The 21,860-nt window shown below is 38.7% G+C and overlaps 1 protein-coding gene across 4 annotated transcripts in view; it reads left to right on the forward strand.

Annotated features, from left to right (window-relative positions):
• The window catches only part of LOC126259512 (protein SERAC1), a 151,979-nt gene that overhangs the window by 120,861 nt on the left and 9,258 nt on the right, over positions 1-21,860 (forward strand). For all 4 annotated transcript variants that reach the window (XR_007546527.1, XR_007546528.1, XM_049956368.1 and 1 more), the window contains exons 8-9: positions 2,583-2,729; positions 2,808-2,874. Coding sequence is in view for 2 of the 4 variants with exons in the window: in XM_049956368.1 (XP_049812325.1) it covers positions 2,583-2,729; positions 2,808-2,874 (214 nt within the window). In the remaining 2 variants the exon portion in view is untranslated. Of the gene's footprint in view, positions 1-2,582; positions 2,730-2,807; positions 2,875-21,860 lie in introns of those variants that run through there.

Below are 21,860 nucleotides of genomic sequence, written 5' to 3' on the forward strand. Positions count from 1 at the left end.
ACCCCTGCCACCTTTAGAGTTTGAAAGATAGTATTCCAGTCAACATTGTCAGAAGCCTTCTCTAAGTCCATAAATGCTATAAACGTAGGTTAGCCTTTCCTTAAACTTTCTTCTATGAGAAATCATAGAGTCAGAATTGTCCCGCGTGTCCCTCCATTTTTCTGGAATCCAAACAGATTTTTTTTAAGCTGGCTTCTGCCAGTTTTTCCATTCTTCTGTAAAGGATTCATGTTAGTAGTTTGCAACCATGACATATTAAACTGATAGTTCAATAATCTTCACACCTGTCAGCACCTGCTTTCTTTGGAATCGGAGTTATTCTATTCTTCTTGAAGTCTGAGGGTATTAAGTCTGAAACTAGATGGTAATTATGAGTCAAGGGGCATGAAAGGGTAGCAGTAGTTGAGAAGGAAATGAGAAAGAGTTGCAGTCTATCGCCAAAATTATTCAATCTGTATATTGAGCAAACAGTAAAGGAAACAAATGAAAATTCTGGAGTAGGTATTAAAGTCTAGGGAGTAAAAGTAAAAACTTTGAGGTTTGTCAGTGACACTGTAATTCTTTCAGAGATGGCAAAGGACTTGGAAGAGCAGTTGAATGGAATTGACAGTTTCTTGAAATGAAGATATGAGATTAACATCAACAAAAGCAGAATGAGGCTAATGGAATGTGGTTAAGTTAAATGGGGTAATGCTGAAGGGATCAGACTAGGAAATGAGACATTTTAAGTAGTAGAGTTCTGCTATTTGGGCAGTAAAATAACTAATGGTCGAAGTAGAGAGGATATAAAATGCAGACTGGCAATGGCAAGAAAAGAATTTCTGAAGAAGAGAAATTTGTTAACATCGAGTATAGATTTAAGTGTAAGGAAGTCTTTTCTGAAAGTATTTGTAGGGATGTAGCCATGTATGCAGTTGAAACATGGACGATAAACACTTTAGACAAGAAGAGACTAGAAGCTTTTGAGATGTGGTGCTACAGAAGAATGCTGAAGATTATAGGGGTAGATAACGTAAATAATGAGGAAGTACTTAATAGAATTGGGGAGAGAAGAAATTTTTGGCAAAACCTGACTACAAGAAGGGATCAGTTGGTAGGACACATTCTGTAACATCAAGGGATCGCCAGTTTAGTACTGGAGGGAAGTGCAGGGGTAAAAATCATAGAGAGAGATCAAGAGATGAATATAGGAGCAGATTCAGAAGGACGTAGTTGCAGTAGACCTGGAAATGAAGAGGCTTGCACAGAACAAAGTAACATGGTGAGCTGCATCAAACCAGACTTCTGACTGATAACCAGAACAATGACATCCAAACAGATTTGGATTTCCCTCAACTTGAATCGGTGCAAGATGTCAATACATGGTGGACTTCCACCTATTATATGCTTGGAACACTAATGGAACAAAAACAGGCCATTTCACTTTATCTTGCAGACTGTGATATTGCCAATCTGACTGCTACACAGCTTCTAGAGCAACTTCTGAAATTATTGCAGCCCTTTGACGAAATAACAAAAATGACAAGTTTCAGATATGCTTACTTTTGTGAAGTTATTCCATTTGTTGTTACAGTACTGTGATACTGATAAAAGTTAACACCTAAATTAAGCCAGATGAGGCTGTCGTATCACAAAGGTTGCAAGAATGATTTGAAGATGTCACAACAAGTGAAAATTATTTACTGGCTACTGCTTTATGCCCATGCTTTAAAAGGAATGTTTTCCACTTCTAAATTAAAATTACAAGATTTCAAGTGCATAGACATTCATTATTTTAAAAAATGAGCCCAAAGAAAATACATACATTTATTTTATTTGATACCTAGTTTTTTGTTAATTTTTATATTACTGAAATAATTATGTACTTATGACTGCTTTAACAATTACAAGAAAAGTACATTGTTGTCATTATTATAAAATAAATCAATAGTTTCATTTTACCAATTATTTGACTACAACAAAACATCTTACTAAAGTATTTGGCCAAATAGCATAAAAGTGGCTGAAAGCCAAATAATAGCCAAACATTTATTGCAATTCTACTGTTTACCAAAAGTTGCCCGTCTTCTTGATTTTCTATATTATGTAGTTCTTGTTTTAGAAGTTTCTGCATGTTTTCTTCAGTAAAGTCATGTCTGCTTCCTCTGACACTCACTTCCCTTCAACTCTCATTTTGCTGCAGTGATAAGTTTTTGTAACCGCAGGTTAAGCTAGCATATGAAACCATCGTCATCGTATGAAAGTACCATTACCATACTCATTGTAAGTGCCAATCTAGCACACCAAGAGGAAAGTAACAGTATGGAGAATTGCATTGTTTCAGGAGTATAACATGACTTACTCTCATGACGGATATTACCAAAATTTCAAGAAATGCACAATACTGAAAATAATTCTGAGAATATGTAGATGCATGAAAAACACTGATTTTTTTTTTTTTAAAGAAACGAGTTTGTGCTTCATTGAAAGACAATTTATATTCACAAAACTATTCATTATCATTATACTTGCTTCATTCCTTACAATATAATGTAATACAGTGTGGGAATAAAATTTGCTTACCACATGTACTTTTTTCACAGATTGTCATAATGTCTTGGAGCTCCATGAAAAATTTCTTTCCCTTGTAAATAGAAATCTGTTACAAGCTGAAGTCTGCAGTTTCACAGAAACAGTTCAGACATTTATGAAGCTTGTTTACTTACAGATTGTATCAGTTGAATCAGCCGGTAAGTTATTTGTAAGAGGTGACAAAAAATAGACTTTTTGGTGAAAACAATGACTGAGTTTTACTTTGTGTTTTTCAGATGCTGGGATTGGTGAACTGTATGGTGCTCCTCTAGATCACACCAGTATATGTAAACCTGTTGATAGGTAAGACAGCATGCCTATGCAACTACAGCACACCAACAACATTTCCTAGTAAGCTTACATTTCACACTGACATCAATATAAAGGAACAATGAACTCTCATAACAACATGCAGGATAAAGAGGAAGGGGGACATCAAAATATTGGTCATCTTTGATGATTCTACTCATCTGTATACCCTTGAGATTTTCAAACATTGGGAAAGCTTAAAAACACTGGCTAGTGAAAACTGAAGAAAAAAATTGAATTTTTAATTTTTATCCTATCAGATGTTCCAGTCAATTGTGCATCATAATTTGAGCATTTAGATGCCTTTGACCTGTTAAACCTGGTGGCACATGGCCCATCAGTCACATTCCCTCTTGAGTATGTTGTTTGACACACACATCTTTTACTTTCAAAGATACAATTATTCAGCACAGTTTTAGTCATGCGTTAGCACTACTGTCTACATGTAATTTTTGTCTGTAACTGCCTTCAGTTTATATCTCTGGTTTGTTTACCTGTGGAACTACAAGGACATTCTTCTCCAAATGGCACTGTTACAAGTAATTCTCTAGATAATGAAAAGGCGGTTGACTTTGAATGCCTCATAAAGCACTGCTACAGTTGTAGGTGTCATGATAGGTGTTGTATTCATAATTTTCTCTAAGGGTGGTGAGCACCAAACTAGTATAAATTACTCTTGTAGTAACTCTTACTTCTTTAGTCAGTACTACTTTAGTAAATTACTTCTGTAGTAATATACTCTTTTAGTAACTGTTCGAGAGCTCAATTTCTGTTTACTTCTTTAGTTGTAACTAAAGTAGTAATGCCTTTTTACTAAAGAAGCAAGCCATTTCTGCACACTGCTATAACATGTATTACATCCCCTCTCGGAAAATATTGATTGTCAGAAGACATTATTTCACCTTTGAATAATTTATGTTCATTGCTTTAAGTTTAGAAGCTAGAAAGGATTATTAAATTGAATTATTACAATTGTAAAATCTAAATGCTATTGCACTAATTAATGATAAGATCTGTGTATTATGAAAAAGAAACATTCTAATAATGGATGAATCTGCTGTTAACCCCGCCATCTGCAGCTACCATCGTCCATTGTTTTTTGGTAACACATATTAATTTAAGCGCCAGTTTGAGATACGAGCTAGCAGCAACATGGAGGTAGCCAAGAAATGTTCAAAAACCATACCAGAAAATGAAAAAAAGTGTGATTTGCTGAAATAATGAAAAAGTACATAACTACCATTGAATCTAAAAAGCATGATGTCAACATGCTAAAAAGGAAAAAGGATGTTTGGGAAAAAATACATGTTGAATACAATGCAGAAGCTCTTACACAAAGATCCCAAGAGCAGCTTAAAGTAATTTGGAAGGACATGAAAGTGAAAACAAAGAAAATGAAAGCTAAATTTAATCAAGAACAATTTCAAACTGTCAGTGGAGTAGGTGAGACAAAGATCAACAATATAAGGCAAATGGTTGTTATATGATTCCACAAGTTTTCAAAGAGATAGCTGGAGTTAACAGCAATGACACATCTGAAGATAGTGTGATACCTTCAAGTAACTTTGATGATGATAACTGCTCTGAAGGTAACAATGAAACTGCTGAAGGTGGAACTTTATCTCATAGCCATGAACCTCGGCCTGCATTCTCTAGTGGGAGCTTATCAGAAGGTGCACCTATCCAAAGAGGGAGAGAACATGCGGTTGTAGTGAAGAACAGAGAATTGCTGAAAAAAGCAGATGAGCTTCGTTCCATAACACAAGAGGAATACAATGCAAAAATGTTATTAATAGAAAGACAAAGAGAAATCATGGATGAAGCGAAAACTGTAAAATGGAAATTATGAATCAGTTCAAGAACGTAATGGAGCAAACTTCAGGTTCCAGTTCTTCAGCCAATGTGCGTGTGAAATTTGGGTTTTTGTGAATGAATAAGAAAATATCCATATGTATAAAACATCTTTTATTTCCTTGATATTTTTTCAAATGGTTAATATGCTCCTGTTTCTTGTGTGGCGCAGTATTTGTATTTATCATTTCAGCATCGGTACTAATTTTTGTTAACACCACATTCTAATATTTATCTGAATTTGCAATTTTATAAAATTATTTTTTTTTAGAAATAATCAAAACATTGTATGACTCTCAGTGCTCAATTAAGAAATAAAAAGAGAATCTTAATCCCCAAGCAAACAAAATAAGAAAGAAAGAAAAAGAACATAACTATAAAATTACACATAAATAAAATGAGTCACTTTCATTGCAGTAGTGACACTCTGGAGGTTTATTTATTCATTTAAGAAGGGAAAGTCTTTACACGAACTTCTAATTTTACTAGCAAACTAGGTACAATTTTAATTAAAATAATTAAGTATAACAGACCTTCTGACAACTTGGCCTGCAGCATCTGCATCTGGCTAAAATGCATGTTATTTGCTGTCATTCACTCCACAGTGTCATGGTGAAACACATGTCTAACTTCTAGTCCAAAGTTGTGTAGAACTGTAGCAGCCACAACAACATTCCCACACTTGTTTGGTTTAAATCGCAATGTTTTAGTGAGAATTTGGAAACTTTTCTTCCAAACACCGAATGCTCACTCTATTACACATCTGGTAGCAATATGGGTTCTATTGCAGCACCGGCTCCTGTGTGGGCTCGGAACACAGGTGTCATAAGATGTTTGGAGAGAGCATATCCATTATATCCAACAAGCAACCCATCATATTGTCCATTTTCAAATTCTGCAGCAACTCTACTATTATCCCAAATGCGTGCATCATGTGTCGAACCCAGCCAATGACTTATCACGTTCAAAATGTTCATACTGGTATCACAGATGATTTATGTATTGACAGAAAAGAAATTCTTGAGATTTCTGTATAGTTCTTCTTGGGCTCCTGAAGGACAAAGTATGGGTATGTGTACACAACCTATGGCTCCTATGACATTTTGGAGTCCACCAGTTTCATACAATTCCCTTTTGTTCTTTGGTATATTTTCTTGGCTCTGTGGCATGGACACATACAGTGACTTTTGCTCTGCACCAGTAATGGAGTAAATAAATTTACCCTGTAAGTAAATGAAAAATTTTCTCCTGGAGTAATTTACTCCTTTAGTTCAGTACTATCGACTGGAAGTCGCCGATTTCCTTCTCTCTTAGTAACTTACTACTTTAGTTTCACTTGCTCCTGGTTGGTGCTCACCACCCTAAGAATTGCAAGAGTTAAAGTGGTGGAATGGAAGGGGCAGGTGTGCTTACAATTTTTCCAGAAGTATCAGACATTATTAAATATTAGATACATCAGTTATCTTGGGGATGGAAATTCAAAAAGATTCATGAAAGTAAAAGAATCTAAAGTGTAAGGAGATACAGGAATTTGAAAATTGAAAGGATGGGTGCAATGCTATGAAAACTGAAGAACCTGAAAAGAAAGAAATTGTCTGATGGTAACCAGTCACAAGTTGTGGACCTCCTTCAGATAGTGAGATAACTATACTGCAATGTTACTGTGGTTTTGCAGTTAAGAGAAATGCTGCATCCAGTACAGAAAATGAGAAGAGCAGTGTGGGAAGTGAATTCTATAGGCAACACTGCACAATATGCTATTTGTTCAAAAGGCTTTGTGGTGGTGGGATTCAAAAGGAAACCATTAGAGGGAAACGTACATATACAACCATTCATTTCCTGAAGTAGAGTAGCGATATGCAATGAAAACAGTAAAAAATGTACCCCCCCCCCCCTCCCTCAAGGCGTGATGGATAACAGCCTTTTAGCAAAATGCCTCCATGGCCGCGCACAAATTCCTAATGAAAGTTTCGATCATATAATCTGGAGAACCTCCCCCTATGAACCATGGACCTTGCCGTTGGTGGGGAGGCTTGCGAGCCTCAGCGATACAGATAGCCGTACCGTAGGTACAACCACAACGGAGGGGTATCTGTTGAGAGGCCAGACAAACGTGTGGTTCCTGAAGAGGGGCAGCAGCCTTTTCAGTAGTTGCAAGGGCAACAGTCTGGATGATTGACTGATCTGGCCTTGTAACAATAACCAAAACGGCCTTGCTGTGCTGGTACTGCGAACGGCTGAAAGCAAGGGGAAACTACGGCCGTAATTTTTCCCGAGGGCATGCAGCTTTACTGTATGATTAAATGATGATGGCGTCCTCTTGGGTAAAATATTCCGGAGGTAAAATAGTCCCCCATTCGGATCTCCGGGCGGGGACTACTCAAGAGGACGTCGTTATCAGGAGAAAGAAAACTGGCGCTCTACGGATCGGAGCGTGGAATGTCAGATCCCTTAATTGGGCAGGTAGGTTAGAAAATTTAAAAAGGGAAATGGATAGGTTAAAGTTAGATATAGTGGGAATTAGTGAAGTTCGGTGGCAGGAGGAACAAGACTTTTGGTGAGGTGAATAGAGGGTTATAAATACAAAATCAAATAGGGGTAATGCAGGAGTAGGTTTAATAATGAATAGGAAAATAGGAATGCGGGTAAGCTACTACAAACAGCATAGTGAACGCATTATTGTGGCCAAGATAGATACGAAGCCCACACCTACTACAGTAGTACAAGTTTATATGCCAACTAGCTCTGCAGATGAGGAAGAAATTGAAGAAATGTACGATGAAATAAAAGAAATTATTCAGATAGTGAAGGGAGACGAAAATTTAATAGTCATGGGTGACTGGAATTCGAGTGTAGGAAAAGGGAGAGAAGGAAACGTAGTAGGTGAATATGGATTGGGGCTAAGAAATGAAAGAGGAAGCCGCCTGGTAGAATTTTGCGCAGAGCACAACTTAATCATAGCTAACACTTGGTTTAAGAATCATGATAGAAGGTTGTATACATGGAAGAACCCTGGAGATACTAAAAGGTATCAGATAGATTATATAATGGTAAGACAGAGATTTAGGAACCAGGTTTTAAATTGTAAGACATTTCCAGGGGCAGATGTGGACTCTGACCACAATCTATTGGTTATGACCTGTAGATTAAAACTGAAGAAACTGCAAAAAGGTGGGAATTTAAGGAGATGGGACCTGGATAAACTGAAAGAACCAGAGGTTGTAGAGAGTTTCAGGGAGAGCATAAGGGAACAATTGACAGGAATGGGGGAAAGAAATACAGTAGAAGAGGAATGGGTAGCTTTGAGGGATGAAGTAGTGAAAGCAGCAGAGGATCAAATAGGTAAAAAGACGAGGGCTAGTAGAAATCCTTGGGTAACAGAAGAAATATTGAATTTAATTGATGAAAGGAGAAAATATAAAAATGCAGTAAATGAAGCAGGCAAAAAGGAATACAAACGTCTCAAAAATGAGATCGACAGGAAGTGCAAAATCGCTAAGCAGGGATGGCTAGAGGACAAATGTAAGGATGTAGAGGCTTGTCTCGCTAGGGGTAAGATAGATACTGCCTACAGGAAAATTAAAGAGACCTTTGGAGAGAAGAGAACCACTTGTATGAATATCAAGAGCTCAGATGGAAACCCAGTTCTAAGCAAAGAAGGGAAGGCAGAAAGGTGGAAGGAGTATATAAAGGGTCTATACAAGGGCGATGTACTTGAGGACAATATTATGGAAATGGAAGAGGATGTAGATGAAGATGAAATGGGAGATACGATACTGCGTGAAGAGTTCGACAGAGCACTGAAAGACCTGAGTCGAAACAAGGCCCCCGGAGTAGACAACATTCCATTGGAACTACTGACGGCCTTGGGAGAGCCAGTCCTGACAAAACTCTACCATCTGGTGAGCAAGATGTATGAAACAGGTGAAATACCCTCAGACTTCAAGAAGAATATAATAATTCCAATCCCAAAGAAAGCAGGTGTTGACAGATGTGAAAATTACCGGACAATCAGTTTAATAAGCCACAGCTGCAAAATACTAACACGAATTCTTTACAGACGAATGGAAAAACTAGTAGAAGCCGGCCTCGGGGAAGATCAGTTTGGATTCCGTAGAAATACTGGAACACGTGAGGCAATACTGACCTTACGACTTATCTTAGAAGAAAGATTAAGGAAAGGCAAACCTACGTTTCTAGCATTTGTAGACTTAGAGAAAGCTTTTGACAATGTTGACTGGAATACTCTCTTTCAAATTCTAAAGGTGGCAGGGGTAAAATACAGGGAGCGAAACGCTATTTACAATTTGTACAGAAACCAGATGGCAGTTATAAGAGTTGAGGGACATGAAAGGGAAGCAGCGGTTGGGAAGGGAGTAAGACAGGGTTGTAGCCTCTCCCCGATGTTATTCAATCTGTATATTGAGCAAGCAGTAAAGGAAACAAAAGAAAAATTTGGAGTAGGTATTAAAATCCATGGAGAAGAAATAAAAACTTTGAGGTTCGCCGATGACATTGTAATTCTGTCAGAGACAGCAAAGGACTTGGAAGAGCAGTTGAACGGAATGGATGGTGTCTTGAAGAGAGGATATAAGATGAACATCAACAAAAGCAAAACGAGGATAATGGAATGTAGTCGAATTAAGTCGGGTGATGTTGAGGGTATTAGATTAGGAAATGAGACACTTAAAGTAGTAAAGGAGTTTTGCTATTTGGGGAGCAAAATAACTGATGATGGTCGAAGTAGAGAGGATATAAAATGTAGACTGGCAATGGCAAGGAAAGCGTTTCTGAAGAAGAGAAATTTGTTAACATCGAGTATAGATTTAAGTGTCAGGAAGTCATCTCTGAAAGTATTTGTATGGAGTGTAGCCATGTATGGAAGTGAAACATGGACGGTAAATAGTTTGGACAAGAAGAGAATAGAAGCTTTCGAAATGTGGTGCTACAGAAGAATGCTCAAGATTAGATGGGTAGATCACATAACTAATGAGGAGGTACTGAATAGGATTGGGGAGAAGAGGAGTTTGTGGCACAACTTGACCAGAAGAAGGGATCGGTTGGTAGGACATGTTCTGAGGCATCAAGGGATCACCAATTTAGTATTGGAGGGCAGCGTGGAGGGTAAAAATCGTAGGGGGAGACCAAGAGATGAATACACTAAGCAGATTCAGAAGGATGTAGGTTGCAGTAGGTACTGGGAGATGAAGAAGCTTGCACAGGATAGAGTAGCATGGAGAGCTGCATCAAACCAGTCTCAGGACTGAAGACCACAACAACAACAACAATCTGGAGAAAGATACCAAAAATGTACTTTTTAGAATAAGTATCTTGAGATTTAATGTTCTGGATTGTGTTGTGTGTTTCAATGATGGAATAGTAAGCAGAATTGAATTGGTGAGTTGGAAAAGTGGTCACGTCCCAGACACTAAATTTTTTAGGAGATACAAAAAGTGGTTTTATTACACAACAGTTTTAAGCATTGCTATGGAGTTGCCGTGTAGCATTTGGCCCCAGAATGAAATAATGCACACCATTACAACATACTTCAGTGAGAGAATGTGGTCAGTAATCCAATTAGCTGGTACTGGAGATAACCCTTTTTCAAACATGATGATGCCGACACGGCAACTAACATTCCTGTGTGTGCGCATCTTTGGTTGACGAGAAGTGTACACTCAGAACTCTCACAAGGATAAGGGTTGGGCAATATTACATTGTAAATAAGTAAATTAATACCTATTGTAAGCTATCAATTGAAGGTTTCATATCTTTTTGTGTACTTTTTGGAAAAAGAAAACATTTCATAGGCGCGAATTTCGGACTAGGGGTTTTGTTTACATTATCATACACTGTAGGTCATGTGATCATTTCAATAATGCACAGTATGTGTTGATAGCATATTCTTACATGCTATCCATTTCATTCTCTAGTAAGTAGCCAAAGGGAAAAGTTCAGAAATAAGTGAAAAGCTCATATAGTGTAGGCTCAGTTCTTTTTTTACTTTTGTTTTGTCACATAAATAATACATGTTTAATTGTTTGTATTTCTCCAGAAGTTTTGAATTAGTATCTGAATTTTAGGCCTAAACTTTCTAATAAGTTTAATATATTAATGGAGTAGTCTAGGCAGTTACTCTTGTTTAACTTACCTAAAGCTAAAATTTGTTTGCCATGAATGAGAAGTGTATGACTTGCCATAGGACTGTTAGTTCTAGGTTGTGGTGCAAGGGCTGTTGCAGTTTCTTTCATGTGGGTGACTGTAGCGGCATGGGAACTGGTGAAATAAACAAGGCTCGTTGGTTGTGTAGGATTTGCTGTAGAAGTAGGAAGACACTGGAACAGGAGGAGAAGATCACTGCCCCCCCCCCCCTCCCCTCCCACATGGAACTAGATAAGGCAAAACAAGATCTGGAAAGATTAAGGGGGGGAGAAGGGAAAAGAAAGGTGGGAAGTGACTATAAGTAACAGAAGAAATAGGAATAGGACTTTCTCAGACAGTGTTGTTCGCATTGTTGAAAACAGGTTTGATCTATTGTCACAGCTGGAACCTGATGAGCCACAAGTACATGTAGGAGTAGACAGGACACAATAAACTTTCAAAACATGTTTGAGAAGCAAGAAGTCAAAAAAAAGTTGTGAAGAAGAAGAAACTTTTGTTGTAAGGTAACTCACATGGTAGAGGTATTGGCCAACTGTTGCAGGATGAACTATGATCAGATTACCAGGACAAAAAGTTTTTTTAAAGCAAATGCAAGTTTGGGTCAGGTGACAGAAGGTGTAGGTTCAGTTTGCAAAGACTTTTCAAGGTAAGACACTGTGTTAATAGTGGTTGGGGCAGGGAATAGCAAGGACAGGGACCCCAATTATTCAATTTAGAGTGATCTGGTAAAGATAGATTCAGCAACGAGACATACTGTGTTGGGCTTGTATCTGTTCTGAGGCACCAAAATGGGCTCATTTAAACTCTTCTGTTAGGATAGTTAATTTTGAGGTGGAATGGCTGCTTGGATCAGGTATGAGGTCTCATATCGGTGTGGTTCCTGTTGACTCTGTCAGCAGGTGGGACTATACTAGGCATGGCCTTCACTTCAACAGCAAAGGGAAGGGAAAACTGTCTGGGCTAGTAGCAAATAACTTGGGGGGCGGGGGGGAGATCTTCAGAGATAGGCAGCCAGAAAGCAAATTATAATGTACATAATTCATGATTGAATCTAGAGATATTCAAAAACTGACAGAAAAATTAGGTTCATCCAGTTGTAATTCAGCCAGCACACAAAATCAGTTATCCTTACTGCATCGGAATATACGAGGACAATGGGGTAAGCTTAGTGAGTTGCTTATTTGTGTTGAAGAATTAAAGGTAAGCAAACCAGTTGATATAATCTGCCTCTCTGAACGTCACATGACCATGGTATAGATATGTTAAATATTACAGGATTCAAGTTAGCATCTTACTCTATAGAGAAAATATGGAGAAAGGAGGAGATGCCACATTTGTCAGAAACTGTTTTGATTTCAATAATATTGACATTAATAAATTTTGCTCAGAGTGACACTTAGAAGCTTGTGCAATGGAATTAGTATTCCATAATAAGTCCTTTACAATAGTAAATATATACAGAGCATTTTCAGGAAAATTTAACTTCTTCATTAATTTTAATCTGGAAGCTCAGTTGTTCCATCTCACAGTGATTTTAATGTGGATTTATTGAAAAGCTCTGTCAGTGAACAGTTATTGCAATCAGTGACACTGTCATTCAGTTTAATTCCTATGGTTAACTTTACAATTAAGGTATGTCAATGCTCTGAGACTGCTATTGATAATACCTTGGTAGACAAATCTAGGAAAAAAAGTGATATCACAACCAATAGTAAATGGGCTATCTGAGCAAGAATGCAGCATCTTGTGTTAAATGTTGAAACTTTCAAGATAAAAACTGTATTAAGGCTGAGTACAGGAGGGTAATAAATCAGCCAAAAATTGAGGATTTTGGGAGATTGCTCTAAGATGTGAATTGGACAGACATTTACAATACTTCTGAGTCAAATGGAAAATACAAAGCATTCATTAATAAAGTTACTTCCACTATTGAAAACTGCTTTCCCCAAAGGTGACTCAAATCAAAGAGAAGTCAAAAAATAAACCAAGGATTACACACGGAATTTAGATACCATGTGGGACAAAATGGAGACTGTATCTACTATCTAGGAACAGCTGTGATGTTATCATTGTAATGCATTACAAAGAATATTGCAAAATATTAAAGTGAGTAATCCAGAAACTAAAGCACCTTTATTAAGAGAAAAAGATAATTACATCAGGCAACAAAATGAAAACTTTATGGAATATAGTGAAGACAGAGACAGGTGGGGCCAAAAAGGAAGAGGAACACACAGCTCTAAAAATAAACAAGTGTAGTGTTGCAAACTTCTTAACCAAGTACTTTGTTTCTGTTCCTGAGGGCTCGGGGTTATTAGGTTCAGTGAACAGTGCAATGGAGTATCTGAGGCCAGTATTTAAAAATAACTTCAGTAAAATGGAAATGACACTCATATCTCCCAAAGAAGTAGCATCCATCACAAAATCTATGTATTCTAGTGGGTATGATAACATATCAGTGAAGTTAATCAAAGAGTGCACATGCAAGTTGAGTTCTATCTTAAGTTATTTGTGTAATCAATCTCTTATCAGCAGAACATTTCCAGACTGGGTAAAATATGCTAAGGTTAAGCCTCTTTACAAGAAGTGGGATAAATAGATACCATCAAACTATCAACAAATTTCACTTTTGCCAGCTTTTTCAAAAATATTTGAAAAGGTTGTGTTCAAGCATCTCCTTAAGCATTTGACTGCAAATAATATATTGTCCAAGCCACAGTCTGGCTTTCTTAAGGGTTCTGTTATAGAGAAAGCTATTTACAAGTACAGTGAGAATGTACTTAATTCATAACAAATTAGAGCCTACAGGCATTTTCTACAAACTGCCAAAAGCTTTTGACTGTGTGAATCACAGCCTTCTCTTAAGTAAATAAGAATATTATGGTGTCACCAGCAGTGCTGCAAAATGGTTCAGGTCTTACCTAACTAAAAGGAAACAAAGGCTGTTGTTACAAAACAACTGTGCAGTAAGCAGTCAGTCTTAATCTGATTGGGAATTAATTACCTGTGGTGTTCCTCAAGGTTCCATCTTGGGTCCGTTGCTTTTTCATGTATATGTCAATGTTACATTGCCAGATGTTAAATTTGTTTTGTTTGCAGATGATAAAAACATTGTAATAAGTAGCAAGTCAGGTACAGATTCAGAAATAGCTGCTAATCATATTTTTACTGACATTAATAAATGGTCTAAAGCTAATTCACTGTCATTAAACTTTGAAAAGATCTACTATATGCAGTTCAGAACCTGTGAGAGATTTCCTTCCAGTATGTGTATAACATATGAAGACATGCAGTTCAAATAGGTTGACAGTGTTAAATTTCTGGGATTACTACTCGATAATAAATTCAGTTGGGAAGGGCATACCACAGAATTGTTGAAGAACCTAAACAAGTCTGTATTTGGAGTGAGAATGATGTCAGATGTAGAAGATATACATATAAAAAAAGCTTGCTTACTTTGCTTACTTTCACTCTATTATGTCATATGGGATCATATTCTGGGGTAACTCATCAAACTGAGCAAAAGTCTTTATTGTACAAAAGTGTGTAATAAGAATCATTTGTGGAGTAAATTCAAGAACATCATGTAGAAAACTGTTCAAGGAACTTTGTATTCTAACCAGTGCTTCTCAGTATATTTATTCCTTAATGAAATTTGTTGCAAGTAATATGTCTCTCTTTCCAACCAATAGCTCAATACATAGTGTCAATACTAGGAATAAGAACATTCTACATAAAGACCTAAAAATCACTTACCTTGGCCCACAAATGGGTCCAATATTCAGGAACACATGTTTTCAATAAATTGCTAGTAACCATCAAACACTTGGTTTCAGATAATGCACCATTTAAACGGAGTTTGAAACACTTTTTGATAGGCACCTCCTTCTATTCTATAGATGAATATATGAACCAGACTGTTAGACAAGGTTAAGTAAAAATGCTTGTTACATTTCAGTTTTGACAGCACTTGGTCACAACAGTCAAGAATAGGTATTTCGTATATGATAAATTTATTAAAAGGGCATAACTATGTTTCAGTTTACTGTAATGTATTCTCCTATTTTGACAATCTCCTGACAAAAGATCAGGGTAGTGAGTCTTATATTCAAATGTTTTATGTTATACTTTACGACATGTTCCACACACACGAGAATCATCTCATTTTTGGGTCTATGGAATGAAAACTAAATCTAATGTAATCTGATTAGATTTGTAGTGGAAGTATTGTGTCATGCAAGTTTCTGTTATTCATATTCATTACAGCAATAAAAAAGTTTGTTATGAGCATACACATTTATTCATAATGTACTCAAAATACAACCACAAGCATAATACAGCAAAGCAGACAATGGCGGCTATGTTTCATATTTATCTTGTCTAATCTTCGCTGGCCACTGGCTGATAATGTTATAAAATACACTCCTGGAAATTGAAATAAGAACATTGTGAATTCATTGTCCCAGGAAGGGGAAACTTTATTGACACATTCCTGGGGTCAGATACATCACATGATCACACTGACAGAACCACAGGCACATAGACACAGGCAACAGAGCATGCACAATGTCGACACTAGTACAGTGTATATCCACCTTTCGCAGAAATGCAGGCTGCTATTCTCCCATGGAGACGATCGTAGAGATGCTGGATGTAGTCTTGTGGAACGGCTTGCCATGCCATTTCCACCTGGCACCTCAGTTGGACCAGTGTTCGTGCTGGACGTGCAGACCGCGTGAGACGACGCTTCATCCAGTCCCAAACATGCTCAATGGGGGACAGATCCGGAGATCTTGCTGGCCAGGGTAGTTGACTTACACCTTCTAGAGCACGTTGGCTCCCCACACCATGATGCCGGGTGTTGGCCCTGTGTGCCTTGGTCGTATGCAGTCCTCATTGTAGTGCTCACCTGCACGGCGCCAAACACGCATACGACCATCATTGGCACCAAGGCAGAAGCGACTCTCATCGCTGAAGACGACACGTCTCCATTCGTCCCTCCATTCACGCCTGTCGCGACACCACTGGAGGCGGGCTGCACGATGTTGGGGCGTGAGCGGAAGACGGCCTAACGGTGTGCGGGACCGTAGCCCTGCTTCATGGAGACGGTTGCGAATGGTCCTCGCCGATACCCCAGGAGCAACAGTGTCCCTAATTTGCTGGGAAGTGGCGGTGCGGTCCCCTACGGCACTGCGTAGGATCCTACGGTCTTGGCGTGCATCCGTGCGTCGCTGCGGTCCGGTCCCAGGTCGACGGGCACATGCACCTTCCGCCGACCACTGGCGACAACATCGATGTACTGTGGAGACCTCACGCCCCATGTGTTGAGCAATTCGGCGGTATGTCCACCTGGCCTCCCGCATGCCCACTATACGCCCTCGCTCAAAGTCCGTCAACTGCACATACGGTTCACGTCCACGCTGTCGCGGCATGCTACCAGTGTTAAAGACTGCGATGGAGCTCCGTATGCCACGGCAAACTGGCTGACACTGACGGCGGCGGTGCACAAATGCTGCGCAGCTAGCGCCATTCGACAGCCAACACCGCGTTTCCTGGTGTGTCCGCTGTGCCGTGCGTGTGATCATTGCTTGTACAGCCCTCTCGCAGTGTCCGGAGCAAGTACGGTGGGTCTGACACACCGGTGTCAAGGTGTTCTTTTTTCCATTTCCAGGAGTGTAGTTTCTGCAAGTCTGTTACATATTGGAGAATTTTCTTTACCTAATCTAGTTTCTTCTTTTTTACTGGAACAGGTTCACTATACACTTGTTTATATGGACATTGCCACTTCTCTAACTCAATACCCTTCTAACGAGCACTTCTGTTGAAGGTGCACGACCCCATTATACCAAATATGTGTACAGATATAAAAAAATCTGTTATCTCCATAAACATAATTTGGAATGAAAAAAAGTTGCTGTGGTCTTCAGTCCTGACACTGGTTTGATGCAGCTCTCCATGCTACTCTATCCTGTGCAAGCTTCTTCATCTCCCAGTACCTACTGCAACCTACATCCTTCTGAATCTGCTTAGTGTATTCATCTCTTGGTCTCCCTCTACAATTTTTACCCTCAACGCTGCCCTCCAGTACTAAATTGGTGATTTCTTGATGCTTCAGAATATGTCCTACCAATCGGTCCCTTCTTCTTGTCAAGTTGTGCCACAAACTCCTCTTCTCCCCAATTCTATTCAATGCCTCCTCATTAGTTATGTGATCCACCCATCTAATCTTCAGTATTCTTCTGTAGCACCACATTTTGAAAGCTTCTATTCTCTTCTTGTCCAAACTATTTATCGACCGTGTTTCACTTCCATACATGGCTACACTCCATAGAAATACTTTCAGAAATGACTTCCTGACACTTAAATCTATACTCGATGTTAACAAATTTCTCTTCTTCAGAAACGCTTTCCTTGCCATTGCCAGTCTACATTTTATATCCTCTCTACTTTGACCATCATCAGTTATTTTGCTCCCCAAATAGCAAAACTCCTTTACTACTTTAAGTGTCTCATTTCCTAATCTAATTCCCTCAGCATCACCCGACTTAATTCGACTACATTCCATTATCCTCATTTTGCTTTTGTTAATGTTCATCTTATATCCTCCTTTCAAGACACTGTCCATTTCGTTCAACTGCTTTTCCAAGTCCTTTGCTGTCTCTGACAGAATTACAATGTCATCGGCGAACCTCAAAGTTTTTATTTCTTCTCCATGGATTTTAATACCTACTCCGAATTTTTCTTTTGTTTCCTTTACTGCTTGCTCAATATACAGATTGAATAACATCGGGGAGAGGCTACAACCCTGTCTCACTCCTTTCCCAACCACTGCTTCCCTTTCATGCCCCTCGACTCTTATAACTGCCATCTGATTTCTGTACAGATTGTAAATAGCCTTTCGCTCCCTGTATTTTACCCCTGCCACCTTTAGAATTTGAAAGAGAGTATTCCAGTCAACATTGTCAAAAGCTTTCTCTAAATCTACAAATGCTAGAAACGTAGGTTTGCCTTTCCTTAATTATTCTTCGAAGATAAGTCGTAATGTCAGTATTGTGTTCCAGTATTTCTACGGAATCCAAACTGATCTTCCCCGAGGACAACTTCTACCAGTTTTTCCATTCATCTGTAAAGAATTCGCGTTAGTATTTTGCAGCTGTGACTTATTAAACTGATAGTTCGGTAATCTTCACATCTGTCAATGCCTGCTTTCTTTGGGATTGGAATTATTATATTCTTCTTGAAGTCTGAGGGTATTTCGCCTGTCTCATACATTTTGCTCACCAGGTGGTAGAGTTTTGTCAGGACTGGCTCTCCCAAGGCCGTCAGTAGATCTAATGGAATGTTGTCTACTCCCGGGGCCTTGTTTCAACTCACGTCTTTCAGTGCTCGGTCAAACTCTTCACGCACTATTGTATCTCCCATTTCATCTTCATCTACATCCTCTTCCATTTCCATAATACTGTTCTCAATTACATCGCCCTTATATAGACCCTCTATATACTCCTTCCACCTTCCTGCTTTCCCTTCTTTGCTTAGAACTGGGTTTCCATCTGAGCTCTTGATATTCATACAAGTGGTTCTCTTTTCTCCAAAGGTCTCTCTAATTTTCCTGTAGGCAGTATCTATCTTACCACTAGTGAGATAAGCCTCTACATCCTTACATTTGTCCTCTAGCCATCCCTGCTTAGCCATTTTGCACTTCCTGTTAATCTCATTTTTGAGATGTTTGTATTCCTTTCTGCCTGCTTCATTTACTGCATTTTTATATTTTCTCCTTTCATCAATTAAATTCAATATATCTTCTGTTACCCAAGGATTTCTACCGGCACTCGTCTTTTTACCTACTTGGTCCTCTGCTGCCTTCACTACTTCATCCCTCAAAGCTACCCATTCTTCTTCTACTGTATTTCTTTCCCCCATTCCTGCCAATTGTTCCCTTATGCTCTCCCTGAAACTCTGTAAAACCTCTGGTTCTTTCAGTTTATCCAGGTTCCATCTCCTTAAATTTCCACCTTTCTGCAGTTTCTTCAGTTTTAATCTACAGTTCATAACCAATAGATTGTGGTCAGAGTCCACATCTGCCCCTGGAAATGTCTTACAATTTAAACCTGGTACCTAAATCTCTGTCTTACAATTATATAATCTATCTGATACCTTCTAGTATCTCCAGGCTTTTTCCATGTATACAACCTTCTTTCATGATTCTTGAACCAAGTGTTAGCTATGATTAAGTTATGTTCTGTGCAAAATTCTAGCAGGTGGCTTCCTCTTTGATTTCTTCCCCCCCCCCCCCCCCCCCTCCCCAATCCATATTCACCTACTACGTTTCCTTCTCTCCCTTTTCCTACTATCGAATTCCAGTCACCCATAACTATAAAATTTTCGTCTCCCTTCACTATCTTAATAATTTCTTTTATCTCATCATACATTTCATCAATTTATTTGTCATCTGCAAAGCTAGTTGGCATATTAACTTGTACTACTGTAGTAGGCATGGGCTTCGTGTCTATCTTGGCCACAATAATGCATTCACTATGCTGTTTGTAGTATCTTACTCGCACTCCTATTTTTTTATTCGTTATTAAACCTACTCATGCATTACCCATATTTGATTTTGTATTTATAACCCTCTATTCACCTCACCAAAAGTTTTGTTCATCATGCCACCAAACTTCACTAATTCCCACTATATCTAATTTTAACCTATCCATTTCCCTTTTTAAATTTTCTAACCTACCTGCCTGATTAAGGGATCTGACATTCCGTGCTCTGATCCCGTAGAATGCCAGTTTTCTTTCTCCTGATAATGACATCCTGTTGAGTAGTCCCCACCTGGAGATCTGAATGGGGGACTATTTTACCTCCGGGATATTTTACCCAAGAGGACACCATCATCATTTAACCATACAGTAAAGCTGCATGCCCTCGGGAAAAATTACGGCTGTAGTTTCCCCTTGCTTTCAGCCATTCGCAATACCAGCACAGCAAGGCCATTTTGGTTAGTGTTACAAGGCCAGATCAGTCAATCATCCAGACTGTTGCCCCTGCAACCTGCAACTCCTGAAAAGGCTGCTGCCCCTCTTCAGGAACCACACATTTGTCTGGCCTCTCAACAGATACCCCTCCGTTGTGGTTGCACCTACGGTATGGCTATCTGTATCGCTGAGGCACGCAAGCCTCCCCACCAATGGCAAGGTCCATAGTTCATCAGGGGGGGGGGGGGGATAAAATAAAATAAAATAAAAAATTAACAGTGAGCAACACACTGTAATTCTGCATATGTGATGATGCTAATTTGTCAGTAATGTTCCATCTGAGATCATCTATTGGGCGAGGATTGTCAACATGTACTTCGCTTTTTAGTGCTCCCCATAAATAAAAATTGCATGGCATTAAGTCTGGGAACCTTGGGGGTTGGAGGCCTCTCCTTACAAATCTGTCTTCAGGGAAAACATTGGTGATGTGGGCCATACTTTGGGTGGATGTGTGAGTGGTTGCTCCATCTTGGCAGAATACTGTATACAGCTTCTCTGCTTCTTATAACTGTGCATAGAAAGTGTCAAAGATCTCTAGATATCTGGGACTCTTTAAGGTGCAATTGAAAAATATCGGGCCAATAATACACATGTCGGACAATGCACAACAAACACCAATCTCCTCTGACAGGAGAGGTTCTTCATTTAGAATGTGTGGGTTGTACTGTGATCATTATCTGTAATTCTGGGAGTTTACATAACCTGACAATGAAACCACATCTCATCTGGCATGAAGTGAAGCAAGAGGTCCTTGTAACTGTTAGCTGATGAAATGTTTTTTCCTGATCCTCAAATTTCAACTCTTACACTTCAATCACACAATAGAGGCTTTCAATTTCATATCTTTTAGTACACTATGTATGAGATATACCAACCTGCTGTGATAAACTCCTTACTGGCTTGTGAGGACTTCTTGTAATGTCCATGCAAATTCTGTCCGTAGTTTCAGAGGTACTCACTGTCAGTCACCTATTCATCTAGACATTCTGAATGAATCCTACAGCCCTCCATTTCTTGTACAGGAGCTTCTCACAACAACTGACACATGAACACACAGCTTCTGCTCAACTTTGCGATAAAATGCTGTGTAATCCACTTTCGAGACAGTGTTGCCACTTCACAAGCAATTTGACTAGAGATGATGAAGTGGTATGAGAGATGTACCAATTTTATGTGGAACACCCTCCATAATGTAAATAAATATCTAAAATTATAGGTTGATTAGCTGGTTGATTCGGAGGAGGGGACCAAAAAGTGAGGTCATCAGTCCGATCGGCTTAACTCGGTCCCATCGGCTTAACCCTTCGAGACCCTCTGGCAATAATTGTGCACATTAATTTTACGCTGCAACAGAAGTAGTTTTTCCCCTAGGAAATCTGAGGTACACATTTGTCAATGTTCAATCTTTTCATCCCGCACAAGTGCTGCCAACTGTTGGGCATCATTATGAAAATATCAAAAAGTCAATGTAGCAGTGCACAGCGGTTTATGACCAACAGAATACACGAATGTGACTGGTTTGATATATAACTTTATAACTGAATATTGTTATTTTTGCACAGAAATTATTGAATGATCATTTTACTGTATATTTTCTAAATAGTTATTTTATTCCATAAAATGGCACTAAGTTAAAAAGTACGTTCTGAAAGTGAATACATATTCTTATATAAAACTTGAATCTAAAGTTAATAAAATGTCACCTAAAAGCTTCACAATATAAAGAAAAATTTTCGTTCCTCCAGAAAAAAATTCAGGTCTGAAAGGAAGATCTGGAAGGAAGTTGGCCAAGCCCTTTCAAAGGAACCACCCTGGCATTTTTCTGAAGTGATTTAGGGAAATCATGGAAAAAACCTCAATCAGAATGGCCAGACATGAGTTCGTACCATCGTCCTCCGAATGCGAGTTTTAATCTTACCCTCCCTCACATCA

This window comes from Schistocerca nitens, chromosome 1 (genome assembly GCF_023898315.1).
Source record: "Schistocerca nitens isolate TAMUIC-IGC-003100 chromosome 1, iqSchNite1.1, whole genome shotgun sequence".
Taxonomy (NCBI): Eukaryota; Metazoa; Arthropoda; class Insecta; order Orthoptera; family Acrididae; genus Schistocerca; species Schistocerca nitens.